This window comes from Ambystoma mexicanum, chromosome 11 (genome assembly GCF_040938575.1).
Source record: "Ambystoma mexicanum isolate Mex_15411 chromosome 11, UKY_AmexF1_1, whole genome shotgun sequence".
Lineage (NCBI taxonomy): Eukaryota > Metazoa > Chordata > Amphibia > Caudata > Ambystomatidae > Ambystoma > Ambystoma mexicanum.
The window spans coordinates 11,095,935-11,109,922 of record NC_090934.1 but is presented as its reverse complement, the minus strand read 5'-3'; the positions used below and the strand labels follow the sequence as shown (position 1 = coordinate 11,109,922).

General features: G+C 52.0%; 1 protein-coding gene across 1 annotated transcript in view; it reads left to right on the top strand.

The window, feature by feature from the left end:
* CAP1 (cyclase associated actin cytoskeleton regulatory protein 1) overlaps positions 1 to 13,988 on the top strand; it is a 204,343-nt gene that overhangs the window by 78,644 nt on the left and 111,711 nt on the right. Inside the window, exons 6-9 of the mRNA XM_069622395.1 lie at positions 3,524 to 3,609; positions 4,004 to 4,109; positions 4,242 to 4,422; positions 6,497 to 6,687. Of these exons, the coding sequence (XP_069478496.1) occupies positions 3,524 to 3,609; positions 4,004 to 4,109; positions 4,242 to 4,422; positions 6,497 to 6,687 (564 nt within the window). The remainder of the gene's footprint in view (positions 1 to 3,523; positions 3,610 to 4,003; positions 4,110 to 4,241; positions 4,423 to 6,496; positions 6,688 to 13,988) is intronic.

Below are 13,988 nucleotides of genomic sequence, written 5' to 3'. Positions count from 1 at the left end.
AGGGGGAGAAAGTGGGGGGGGGGCAGTGTGAAGAGCAGCAGTTGCTTCAGGGGGAAGCTGTTTCTGTGACTGCTCTCACAGAGGAATGGGGTTGCAGAGTCTGGGTGGGAATTGAGTAAAGACTCGTAGCAGAGTGGGCGTTCCAGAGTCCATGTTAGTTCTCCAGGAATGCTGGATGGGGTAGGTCTTGGATGAAGGCAAAGTGTTCGATTTGGTGGGTGTGCGCAGGTTGTCGTTTGAGGAAAGGTGGGTGGATGGGGAGGAGGATTAGTGAGGGAGTCATGGAGTCTTGCTGCGAGGGTATGGGGTGGTTAAGAGATTGAAGGTGCGTGGCATGGGGTTGAGGAGGAGACGGAGGGATGGGTGCGGTAGGTAGTCCTGAGGGAGAGTGATTGGAAGGCGGAGTACGCTGTGTCGAGTAGGAATGGGGTGATGGCATTAGGAGTGGTTGGTGGGACATGGTGTCATGAGGTGGAGGGGCAGAGAGGAGAGTGTTTAGAAGCTTGAGGACAATGTGCGATAGTTTGAAATGGGCAGGCCCCAACCAAAATGTGAGTTATTTACGGCATTAGCACCCTGGGTGGAGACGTCCGCCAATGAGTGCTCATAATACAGGCTGTATTCACTAAGGAAAGCCCGCGTTCTGAGCAGTTTCATTGGCGTCGGGCACTTCCTTCCCCGCTCCCCCTTCTCCCCATCACCTTAGCACCCATGTAGCTCCCTACATGGGTGCTAGTGTTTTTTTTGTTGTTTTTTTTTTATTTGGGGTGCGGGACGTTAAGGCAAACTTACTTTTATCCCGACTCAAGTTGTCAGGCAGGCAGTCCCTCTTCAATGTTGATGACAGCTGTGCGGCCTCGGGCCGCAAATCAAGGTACATTTTCTTTCTTTTAGAAAAACCCATTAGCACCTGTTTGGATATACACGGGTGCTAATGGCGATATGCCCCTCGGTGGTGGGCCGACCCTGTAGGTAACCCTCCACCCTCATTAAGGGACCCTTGCTGCACTCAAGGTCCTTAACTTGGGTGGCGGGCTAGCCTGCTACCTCGGGGCAGCAGGACATTGCCAAGAAGTCCCACTTTCAACTCTTCCTACTCAAAGGAATTCTCCCAGTTCTCACTTTCCCCCAGAAGCTCTGTTTCCCGAGCCCTGGTTCTCTCTAGGCTTGACTATTGCAACAGCCATCTCCTCAGTCTACCTCCTTCCACTCTCCGACCCCTTCAGCTAATCCAGAATAGAGAAGCAAGACTTATTCTTCACCTTAAGCCCAGGGTCCGCATCTCTCCTGCCCTAAAAAGCCTCCACTGGCTCCCGGTTGCTGCACAGATCAAATTAAAAATCCCCCTGCATCATCCACAAGGCTGTCTGGGGCAAGGGACCACTGTATCTGCAACTCTCATACCAAATACTCTCCTTCTATACCTCTACGCTCCTCTGGCACCAACTGTGTGTAAAGCATTTTGCTAAACAGAGCAGAAGGCCTCTATTTCCTCCGCTGGTTCCCTCGTCTGTAACAGCCTCCCACTGCATCTTGAGCAGGACATTCTGAAGTTCCGGAAACCCCTCAAGACTCATTTTCCTCCTTCCTTCCTCTGCTAATCCCACGGTGCTGTGATTGGTGTCTTGGATCCTTATGCATCCTCTGGGCCTCTGACCATTCACACCCAATCTCCCCAGCATCTGGCTTCCTTCAGCACTTGCCTCAGCACACCCTCCGTACTGTAGATTTGCATTTTCCACCCAACGCAGCTCCTGGCTGCATAGCACTTACCTTACTTTACACTTTGATTGCGCCTCACCCTTGAGCACGGACACCACAGCACCTACCTCACTGCCCTCTTCCTGTCTGCACTTGCATATTCTGAATACTCACGAGGCATAGTAGGTTTGGCCGTTCCATCCCCCTCTGTATTTTGTTTGTATTTAGTTGTACTGCTATCTCATGTTCCCTCCCTGCTTCCATGTGGGTGCTTTGAAAAACAATTTATTTCCTGTATCAGCGCCTAACAAGCAAACATTAAATAGTGCCTCTATAGTGACCAATGTGGCGATCTGAGCGGTAACCTCCTGAGAAGCTGCTCCTCCATGCAATATGGCACTTGTGTGATCTTCATAACCTGGTCTTGTTCCCAGCATGACTTGGTGTCAGTGGTGGCATCTGTAGAACCTTGTTCTTATTCTCTGCTTTCACTGTGTCCCTTGTGGGCATCTTTGGACCTTGTTATGCTCTGCTTGCCACGGTGTCCCTGGTGGGGTTCTTTGGACCTTGTTCTTCTCTGCTTGCTACGGTGTCCCTGGTGGGCTTCGTTGGACCTTGTTCTTCTTCTCCGCTTGCCACGGTGTCCCTGGTGGGCTTCTTTGGGCCTTGTTGTTCTCCTCACCTTGCCATGGTGTCCCTGGTGGGCTTCTTTGGACCTTGTTCTTATTCTCCGCTTGCCACAGTGTCCCTGGTGGGCTTCCTTTGACCTTGTTGTTCTCAGCTTGCCACGGTGTCCCTGGTGGGCTTCCTTTGACCTTGTTCTTCTCAGCTTGCCACGGTGTCCCTGGTGGGCTTCTTTGGGCCTTGTTCTTATTCTCCGCTTGCCGCAGTGTCCCTGGTGGGCTTCCTTGGACCTTGTTCACCTTCTCCGCTTGCCATGGTGGGCCTTCTCAGCTTGCCATGGTGTCCCTGGTGTGCTTCTTTGGACCTTCTTCTCCGCTTGCCACTGTCCCTGGTGGGCTTCCTTTGACCTTGTTCTTCTCAGCTTGCCACGGTGTCCCTGGTGGGCTTCTTTGGGCCTTGTTGTTCTCCTCACCTTGGCACGGTGTCCCTGGTGGGCTTCTTTGGACCTTGTTCTTATTCTCCGCTTGCCACAGTGTCCCTGGTGGGCTTCCCTGGACCTTGTTCACCTTCTCCGCTTGCCATGGTGGGCCTTCTCAGCTTGCCATGGTGTCCCTGGTGTGCTTCTTTGGACCTTCTTCTCCGCTTGCCACTGTCCCTGGTGGGCTTCCTTTGACCTTGTTCTTCTCAGCTTGCCACAGTGTCCCTGGTGGGCTTCTTTGGGCCTTGTTGTTCTCCTCACCTTGCCACGGTGTCCCTGGTGGGCTTCTTTGGACCTTGTTCTTATTCTCCGCTTGCCACAGTGTCCCTGGTGGGCTTCCTTGGACCTTGTTCACCTTCTCCGCTTGCCATGGTGGGCCTTCTCAGCTTGCCATGGTGTCCCTGGTGTGCTTCTTTGGACCTTCTTCTCCGCTTGCCACTGTCCCTGGTGGGCTTCCTTTGACCTTGTTCTTCTCAGCTTGCCATGGTGTTAGTGCTTGGCATCTTAATCTTGTTTTTGTTCATGCTTTGGTGTCTCCTTGGGGTCTTGAGTAGTGCCTGCCTGCAACTGTGGCTGCTGATTCTTCAGGGTTTCTGTGAAGCATATTCGTTCAGCAGTCAGCTTTTGTTCTGGGGCAGGCATTAGTTATCATATGTAGCTGTTCCTTCCTGAACTTATTAGCACGTTTCTCGCTGGTTTATACCCTTTATCTTTTTTTAGGCTCCAAAGCCTGGGCCCTACATCAAAGAGATGAACGACGCTGCAATGTTTTACACCAACCGTGTGCTGAAAGAGTACAAGGACGTGTAAGTTCCACGCGGGTGGGTATCTGGTAAGAAGGGGCTGGTCTCCAGATTGAAGGTGTTTCATAGACGGTGTCGGTTACTGGACAAATGGTATGGGGGTCAGGGGGGGTGGATTCACCTGGTGGGATTGAGAGATGCCTTCAGGTGAATACAGCAATAACTGTGGGGGCTGCAATTAATGTGGAATGGAGCGACTCTCGTTAATTCTCAACTGGTTATTCATTGAGTGGTCAGGTTTTGGATTTCCAAATACACTATTCTTCCCTCCCAACTACACCCCGCTTCTCCAGGGCCATCGCTCTCAGTACCCTCCCCCTCCAGCAGTGGGAAGGAACCTTGGCACCCAGTGTCTGAGGCCTATACACTGTAGTAATGCAGTCTCTTTCTTGTCCAGAGACCAGAAACATGTGGATTGGGCTAAAGCTTATCTGAACATCTGGACGGAGCTGCAAGGCTACGTAAAGGAATATCACACGACCGGGCTGGCCTGGAGCAAGACGGTAAGTGCAGAGTAGAAGTCGCCATGTGTGCCCCATGCATAGTCTTACATTTGATCATTTGTATGTTATGGCCTCAAAGCAAGCTAACATTTTGGTGATTAATTCCTAAAAATGTTTGTATTTTATTTTTAGGGACCCAAAGCTTCTGGGGCAGTCGTGTGTCCGGCAGCTCCACGTGCTGGTCCCCCACCACCTCCTCCAGGCCCGCCACCTCCTCCACCCCCTCCTGCACCTGCTTCACCCGACAGCTCAGGATCTGAATCGCGATCCCAGCTATTTGCACAGATCAACCAAGGAGAGGGGATCACACATGGTGAGTACTGTGTGTGCTATGGGCCATGGATGAGGGGATCACACATGGTGAGTACTGTGTGCTATGGGCCATGGGTGAGCAAGAATCACACATGGTGAGTGCTGGGTGTGATATGGGCCATGAGAGGGGATCACACATGGTGAGTACTGTGTGTGCTATGGGCCATGGATGACGGGATCACACATGGTGAGTACTGTGTGCGCTATGGGCCATGGATGAGCGGGAATCGCACATGGGGAGTACTGTGTGTGCTGTGGGCCATGTATGAGAGGGGATCACACATGGCGAGTACCATGTGTGCTGTGGGCCATGGAATCTATTGTAGTAGGGGAGCATGGAGTGCATTGTGTGTGTGATGGGGCCAGTGAAATGACTGCTGACTTGAGGGCCTCTTTTAAAGTGCAATGCAATTTTATTTCACTACGCAGAGGTTAACCCCTTGTGTGGTTCTGCTAGTTAAACTATTCAGCAGCACAGTATGTGGCCTCAGCAAAGAATGGAAAGATTCTTTGCATAGGCTTCTGTGACCGCCACATTTGACCCAGAGCCCTGGAGACAGAGTGAGAACCTTGAGATGCGGGCAGTGAAAATGCAGTGTGTACCTTGTGAGGACAGAGACAATGCCGTCCGGGCACATCTATCTGAACTGGGGGCAGTGAAGAAGCAGGGTGTGTACCATGTGAGAACAGAGGCAATGCCGTCCGGGCACATCTATCTGAACTGGGGGCAGTGAAGATGCAGGGTGTGTACCATGTGAGACCAGAGGCAATGCCATGCGGGCACATCTATCTGAACTGGGGGCAGTGAAGATGCAGGGTGTGTACCATGTGAGAACAGAGGCAATGCCGTCCGGGCACATCCATCTGAACTGGGGGCAGTGAAGAAGCAGGGTGTGTACCATGTGAGAACAGAGGCAGTGCCGCCAGGGCACATCCATCTGAACTGGGGGCAGTGAAGAAGCAGGGTGTGTGCCAAGTGAGAACGGAGGCAATGCCGTCCGGGCACATCTATTTGAACTGGGGGAAGTGAAGATGCAGGGTGTGTTCCATGTGAGAACAGAGGCAATGGCGCCCGGGCACATCTATCTGAACTGGGGGCAGTGAAGAATCAGGGTGTGTACCATGTGAGAACAGAGGCAATGCCGTCTGGGGGACATTGAAGAAGCAGGGTGTGTACCATGTGAGAACAGAGGCAATGCTGTCCGGGGGGCATTGAAGAAGCAGGGTGTGTACCATGTGAGAACCGAGGCAATGCCCTCCGGGCACATCTATCTGAACTGGGGGCAGTGAAGAAGCAGGGTGTGTACCATGTGAGAAGAGGGAATGTCGTCTGGGCACATCCATCTGAACTGGGGGCAGTGAAGAAGCAGGGTGTGTACCATGTGAGAACAGAGGCAAAGCCGCCCGGGGGGCAGTGAAGAAGCAGGGTATGTACGACTCGCAGAGTTGGGGCGCAAGTGGGTGCTACTCTGTGAATACCATAGGAGCTGTGGCCAATAGAGGCCTACAGCCAGGGTTGTTGCTAGGTCTGGAAAAGATCCGGGGCTAAGCTAATGTCGGGACTTGTGGGATTCGGGCTAGCTATATCCGTTTGGTTGTAGCCCCTGAGCTTTTATCCGGGGCTACAACCAAAAGACCTGGGGCAATAGCCACCTTATCCCCCCTACCCCCTCTTATCCCCCCCCTTATCCCCCCCTTACTCCCCCCAAGGAGATGAGAATGAATGAATCCTGGAGACCTATACAGCAACTACTGTGTGTGAAATGGCCCATGGAGATGTAGGCTGAAAAGAAGCTTGGCAGGAGGCCAAGTGGGCATGAAGGGAAGGGTACCATTATGGGACCCTGTAAGTTGGTCAGGGTGAGAACCGTATGAGAGATGCAGGGCAACCACTGTGCCACTGGAGCTCAAGGGGCCCTCCAGGGGCAGTACTGTGTGCATTGACACCCTGAGAGGCAAAGCTCCAGTGCTTTGATCTGGGTTGACGCACAAGCACCATCTTCAGGAATGCAGGTTGGATCAGAGGCTGTGATGTGAATAATACACCCGAGCTATTTTCTTATGTGTTCCTCCAGCTCTGAAACATGTCCCTGACACCTTGAAGACGCACAAGAACCCAGGACTGAAGGCACAGGGAGGTCCTGTCCGCAGTGGTCCCAAGCCTTTCATCACACCAAAGCCTACGCCTGTCGCCTGCACCCCCCCAAAGGCGGCGCCCAAGAAAGAACCGCCACTACTGGAACTGGATGGAAAGAAATGGCGAGTGGTATGTTGACACAGCAGTGGTGCCGTGCAAGTGGTATGTTTTTTGGGCAGTGGTTCTTGTCCGGTACAGAGGTCTTGCGACCCAAAGGTTAGCAGAGGTAAAATGGTGTATTTTTATGTAGGTTCACCAGAGCAGTCTGGTGGTGCTTTTGTGGACTGGTCATAGTCGTGGACCTTTGTGGTGCGAGAAAACGTTGTGGAGGAAGTTGTGTGGTACTGGTGTTTGGGGGTGATTATATTGCTAAGGGGGTTATACGTGGGGTTGCTGACAACACTGGTTACCTGGCAGAATTTGTTCGATGATGCTTGTGAAGTAGGAGAGAATTGTGATGGTTATTTAGGAAGGTCTTGATTCTTAAAGGCTCCCCTTACCACGTCAGCTGAGCAAATGTTGAAAATCGCACAACCTCCTGCCTCTGGATGCTGTCTCAGATTCCTCATTCCTGCCATTAACAGGTGGTCTCTGACAACTGCCAGGTTTTATTTTTGGGTGTTTTCAATGTCTCCTCTTTTGGGTTTAGTTTGGAGTTTAAAGCCCTGCCATTTTCTGCTGCACTTTAACTTTCTTCTCCTCCTCCCTCCCCACCCCCTCCCGTACCTTAGTATTGGACCTTTTCCCAGTTCTTGCTCTGTGGTTTGTCTGTGGTGCCCTTTTTTAAGCTTTCTCTTTTCCCTGCAGCACTCTTGTTTGGTGGTCCTGGTGAGGTTGTGCACACACTGCCATCTGACTGAGACCCTGTGTGATATGTTTGTGACCGCTTTTAGTCTCGCTTTTCTAATACAGAAAGGTGAAATGTCTGGGTGAGGAGGTGAAGGTAACCAACAAGGAGTGGAATGGCAGGGGTTCAAGCAGCAGTGGGTAGGCTGCCTGCTCAAACATCTCCGAGACGTGATTGACACATTTGATCAGCTTGAATGTCCCAGTTTCGGGCTTCTTCAGTTTTGAAATCTACTCAGCATAAAAGTGAATCCTTTTTTACATTAAAAAAAAAGTTTTATTGTGATAGTGGGTGCACAAGGCCTCCTTAGACAAAATACACACATTTAATTTACATCTTGGAATAAAATGACTTTGATCCAATTTCATCAACTTAATACATATCATTTACAATTTCAAGTTAAAACAAAAATAATTGACAATCCATTAACAAACAAATACAATATAAGATTAATACCGGGCCTCACGATTCCTGCATGCTTTAGCAATTTAACAGTAACAATTGTCAAAGAAGTTTCTTCATCACTTGATAGCCAGAGAAACAAATCCTTGAGATCTGAATACATAGGATCATGTACATATGACCCCAACAATAATCTCTCCTTCTGCAGGGATCGAAAATGGATAAGTGGGCGTGAAAAGCGGCTCCTGGGTATCCGGCATTAACCAGTGTGCAGAAGCTATCACTGGGGAATGAGGAGCTAGTACATAGCGTTCCTCAAATTTAATTTCCACCAAATATGCAAAATGAACATTTTGGCCATGATTTATGGCCGCTCATGCTTTAAATGCTTTATAGATGCGCCCTTACGCTCATTTATCGATTGTCCTAAGCGCACAGTTAATGTCAAATGGGTATGTTTGTTCAACATCAGTTGTCTTGGGGAGCTGAAAGTAGCTCCTGGTAGCAGTTGGTTTTAAGCTAACCAGGGTCTTCTAGGCTGCAAGGAGGAGCTAAATAGCTCCCAGCTACCCTCCATTTCGAACCCTGTTCTGATGGGACCCACAAGCCAATATGATATACTCCATTGTTTGTAGCACCGCCTCAATCTTATCCCTTATCACAAGATCCATCAATTTCATTACTCTCTAAACTGGTCAAGAGTAAATGCCAGGAATACTGTCACCCCTCATTCTCCACACTATTGTGTTCTGAGCGAAAATGCTGACATATTTGCCCCTAGTCGCTCATTCAACCACGCAGACTTCCCACTCAGCCTTGGTTTACCCCCACACTTAAAGCTGCTCGGCTTAATCTCAAGCAGATAGAACGCATGTGGAGCATTGGTTATGACCTCAATGCTAAAGCTCAATACAAAGACTGTTATGCTGCTTATTTCTCTGATATTTTTGAAGCGATAAAATTGTACTTCACACTAGGGGTGTCACGGTATTAGTTTTATGACGGTACGATAACCTTCTTGCCAAATGACGGTATATCATGGTTATCGCGGTATAGCAGGTGGAGTTAACTAATCTTTTAGAAAATATTTGTCAAGGTCGTAAATTGTCAGATTTATCAACACAAACAAAACCAGGCACTCAGGGCCAGAATTGGGCTTTTCAACATACTTTTCACTGAAATGCCACCCCTTGCTTACACCAAACACAAACACACGTGTGGAGAGGATGATGGGGGAGGGGGGGGTGGAAGCCCTGCTGCGACTGGCAAAGCAAACTGAATTGCTTTTCTTAAGTGGTCATTTAGGCTTTTAGCTCCCCCATTGGCTACTGGTGAAGATGAACATGTTGCCATCTTGATAACCTGCATGCCACAGATCAATGGAGGCTGATTTTAGTATACGCTTGTGCGTGCACACACACACACACGCTCGCTCGCTCGCTCGCTCACTCACTCACTCACTCTCTCTTTACGTTACAGCCTTTAGTTTACTTGCGGGCCAAAAGGTGTTCAGTAATCACGGACATGTTACCCTTTGGTATGGCAGCAGGGAATACCCACAGAGATTAGTGAATTTCGCAGTGTGACTTATATGTAAATTCAATGATGGAGCCAGGGACATCCCCCATTGTCATGTGTTTAGCAAACATCCATTATAAATATATAAACCCCAAAGCCGCAAACCCAAAGTAAAGCTTTTTCCTTCTTGGCACTGTATTTATTCCTCACATTGATTTTGTGTCAGGCACGTGTGGTTTATGGAATGGCATTAAAAACTGCTCCAACTGAAACTACTTTGCAGACGGCACATCCAACAGTGCAAGACCAAGACTGCGCAGCACTTGCTTACTGCAGCCTTTACAAATCAGATTGAAAAGCACACTTAACTGTATATACAGTAAACAATGTGATGGTTATTATTGTTCAATTAAATGGTTCATGGTATATTTAACGGTATACCGTTATACCATTACGTCCCTACTTCACAGGAGTCGGCCCTCTGCCAACCCAAGGCTCTTTCTTTGGCGGTTAGAGCTCTATCCTCCTCTGAGAAAATTACACCTGCACTCCCCCCGACACAGGACCTCTAATTCCTTAGCCCAATTTTTCCGACCATCCAAGCGTCCCAGGTGCCTACCACTTCCAATGGCTACACCATTGTGGGTAGCCTGCCGGGAGTAAGAGTGGTCTATTTTTCTACTGTTTTCTGAGGAAACACTCATGCGGGCAATACAGCGCATCTGGCTGCCCCTCCAACATGGTTCCACTAGTAGTCATGAAAAAAATTGCTGGTGACACTTCTATGGAACTTACCTCATCGGTCAATGCTTCCTCATTTCGGCTGAATTTAAAATTGCCACTGATTCCCCTTCTGAAGAAGCCCTCGCTCGACGACTCTCTTCTTTCTAATTTCCGTCCTATCTCCCTCCTCCCATTTCCTATGAAATTGTTGGAATCTTTGGACTCACCTCTTCTCTCCACTTTTCTTGAGTCATCTACATTGCTTGATCCTGCCCAATCTGGCTATAGGCCTGGTCGGGGCACGGAAAGCGTACTGGTGTCAGTTCAGGATGACATGGCCAGGCTGGTTGATGCTGGTGGGGGGCACTGATTTTGTTAGATCTTTCAGCAGGCTTAGATACTGTAGACCACCCCACTCTGCTTACCTGCCTGTCCCAGATTGGGATTGCGGGTCCGGTCCTAGCATGGTTTTCGTCATTCATAGCCGACCGCGCTCAGGTGCTCTTTCTCCCTCCCTATCTCTCCCGTTCCTTTCACCTTGTGGTGTCCCACAAGGCACTGCCCCGTCGCCCATTCCCTTCGATGACGTCGATAAGCTGTCCTCGAGGGCCTCTGTCGAGCCGACGTCACCGGATGTTAAAGTAGGACGTACGACGCCCATAGCCTCAGTATCGAGTTTTCCACGAACGTGTTTGCTTTGGAGATCTCGGGGCGCCTGGTTCTTCGAACCTGTTTCTAAGATATTGTATGATGTCTTCGGCTTCTTCCACCCCGCAGTCCGGTTTTAAGAAGTGTCGGGTGTGCGGGTCCAAGATGTTGCTGACGGACACACACGACGCTTGCCTCTGGTGCCTCGGGGAGGACCACGATACGGATGACTGTCGACTGCCAATCGCTCACATAGAAGGCCTTGCGGGAGCCTAAGAAGAAGCTGTCGGTCGGTAAGCTGGCCAAGCCCCGGAAGTCGCGTTCCACTGGTCTTTCGACGGATGATTCGAAGGGCGACTCTCTGCATCATCGTGAGTCCGGGGGTTCTCGGTCTGGGAGTCGGTCCCGCGATTCCTCTGCCTCTTCGAGGCACTCCAGGAAGCGCCGTCACAGGTCGCCTTCTTCCATCGGCGGGTTGCTTGTCCCAACAAGCATTCCACTCCTGAGGAATGAGATTCCTTCCGAAAGGAGATGTTGGCGATTTTCCAATCGCAGGGCTCTGGTCAGTCCGTGCTGTCGAAAGACACCGGCCTAGAGACGCTGCTCGTATGCCTTCGGGATCGAGTTGTCGTCGCGACCACCGGACGCTTTAGAGGTCCCGGTCGGACAAGGATGGTCGCTCTAGACATGCCCATTCCAGGTCCCGGTCCTCAACGCCCTTGAGACCTGGAGAACCTGTGATGTCTTCGAAGAAGACATCGACGCCTGCGGCTCCCAGGTCGTCGACTGACTTCTCGAGGCTCCGCCTCCAAGGAAGTCGTCAACGTCATTGCGCCGAGGCTGTCGAGAGACATGCTCGGTGCTCCGCCCTCGAGGCCTGTGTCGAAGCTGTCGACGCCGATTCCGTCGACGCCTTTCGAGACGGCTTTGTCGGAGGTTCCCCGTGTTCCTTTTTCTGTACCCTCCTTCCAGCCTCTGGATTATGTTTCTGAGATGGATGAGGGGTCTGCGGAAGGTAAGTTTCCGCAGAGGTTCCTGATGGCCTCCTTCTCCAGCATGGGTCTGGCATGGATTCACATGCTCATGAATATTCCCAGTCGTCAGGCTGGGAATCCTCGGTAAAGAAAAAACCAGTATCAGTTTCGTTTCTGATCTGTCTTTCGTAGTAATAACCAATCACTGGTCTCTGCGTCATACTGACCACAACCAATGACTGCCCTCTACCTAAGCACCGCCTCTGGCAGCCATCTTCAGATTTTTACCGCACGTTCATGTGTTGGGATCCTCGTGCTATTGCTCTCGAGCGTTAGTGCTATTTTTTTTCACGTTTTTTCTCAAAAACTTTGTTTTTTCGGTCAAAAGAGCCTCAAGCTCCACCGACTCTCCATCCGATCAACGGGGACCCGTGTCGGATTCGTCTGCGCCCCTCAAGGGTGAAGATCTCGTCGAGCTACGCTTTTGGAGGACTCCAGAAGTTTCTCAGGCCCGGTCATGGCCCAGGAGAAGGGAAGCTCGACGCCCGGAAAGCTGTTCAGGGTCTGCCCTGGATGCCAGCTGCAGAACGTCTTCAAGGAGGACGAACACTCTTTTTGCCTTTACTGCCTACATGAGGACAAGACGCACGTGGAGAAGGACTGTGCGTTTTGCGGCCACATGTCGGAGCGGACCATGAAGGACCGCCATCAACGTCTCGCCAACTGGCTGGAAGGGAAGAGCCCGTCCGGCGAGAAGAAGAGGAAGAAATCCGAGCGGTCTTCTAAGACCTTTGAGGACGCCCCGGCGACGGGGGTCCAACATAAGGCCAAGCACTGCGAGTCCGCTGGCACCGGGAGCGCCGAACGGTCGGGCTCTACGGGCGCCAGGCTGGGCGCACCCTCCCCGGCACCATCAACCACGAGCCAACGCTCTGGGTCGGGTAAGAGGAAGGCCGAGCACCCGGCGAGGCTCCTGGAGAGGCCCCGGTCGAGCTCGAAGGCGGAGGGCGAGCGAGGCACTGTCCCCCCCCCTCAAGGATAAGGCGGTGAGCGCACCTAAGGTGGTGAAGGCCTTAATCCATCCGGCCAAGCCCTCTATCGAAACTGTCGCGGCGGCCCTGGCTCAGCCTGTGGAGGCTACACCAGTGGTGGCGACCTCGGGGCTCAGAGTCTCCCTGCCACCTCGGAGGGAGTCCTCTTTTGTGCCCATCGATAGGACCCCCGTGAAATCCCCCGTGGGGAAGAAAAAGGGGGGGCAGGGCGTCGTCGTAGATTCGGCCTCAACCTCGGAGGAGGAGCTGGTCGAGGTCTTAAGCCACGGCCTCGGCGTGGAAGAAGACCGGCCCGTCGGGATGGATCCCGACGCAGGTGACGACGACATCGTCGAGGGTACCGACGGGGCCCCTGATCGCCCGTCGGATTCCCCTCTGACAGCGCCGCGAGACAGCTCAGCGGCCATTTTGTTGGCTATACAGTCCTTATGCTCAGAGATAAGGACGAGACTACCGTTGCCGACGGACCCTCTCCCGTCGGGGGACCCAGAACCGGGACCTTCTGGGGTTCCCCCTACCAAGAAAAGAAGGATCCACCCTCCTCCTCCTTTTCAGCCGTCGCGCCCCTTCCAGCCCTCCTCCCCGTCCACCCAAGGAGATGATACGGGGACTGACACGGCAGCGACGGGTACGGACGACTAGGTATACGACGAGGATGTACAGTCGTCGCCTCCCACCAGGGCTTCTCCGCCCGACGAGATTGGATCGTTCCACTCCATGATCACCAGGGCATCCGAGCTTTTCCAACTCTGCCCTGAGGAGAAGAAGAAGGAAGGTTTCCTTTATCAGCGGCGCGAGGCCAAGAGGAAGACGGTCCTCGCAGTGCCTCTATTGGACGACATTTGGGATGAGGGCCTCACCCTCCTCAAGAACCCTTCCACGACGCCAGCTAGAAGAGACCGGTACGAGAAAGTACCGGGTCCCGGACACGGCCCCCCTGTGCCTCCGGGCGCAGCCTACGCCGGACTCCGTCGTCTCTGCGGCGGCCAGGAAAAAAGCGGGGGGGGGGGGTGCGGCCTCCACATCGACTTCCCCACCGGACGGCGAGGGAAAGAAATTGGATGCTATGGGACGCAGAGTCATCTCGTCTGCAGCGACGACGATTAAAGCTGCCAATGCCTTGGCTATCGACAGGGAGCTCTGGTACAAACTGGCTCCCCTGCTGGACTTCTTGCCGGACGACAAGAGGGCAGAGGCCCTGGAGATCCTGCAGGAAGGTGAGGTGGCTTCGGACCACGCCATTACCGTTGCGACGGACATCGCCGA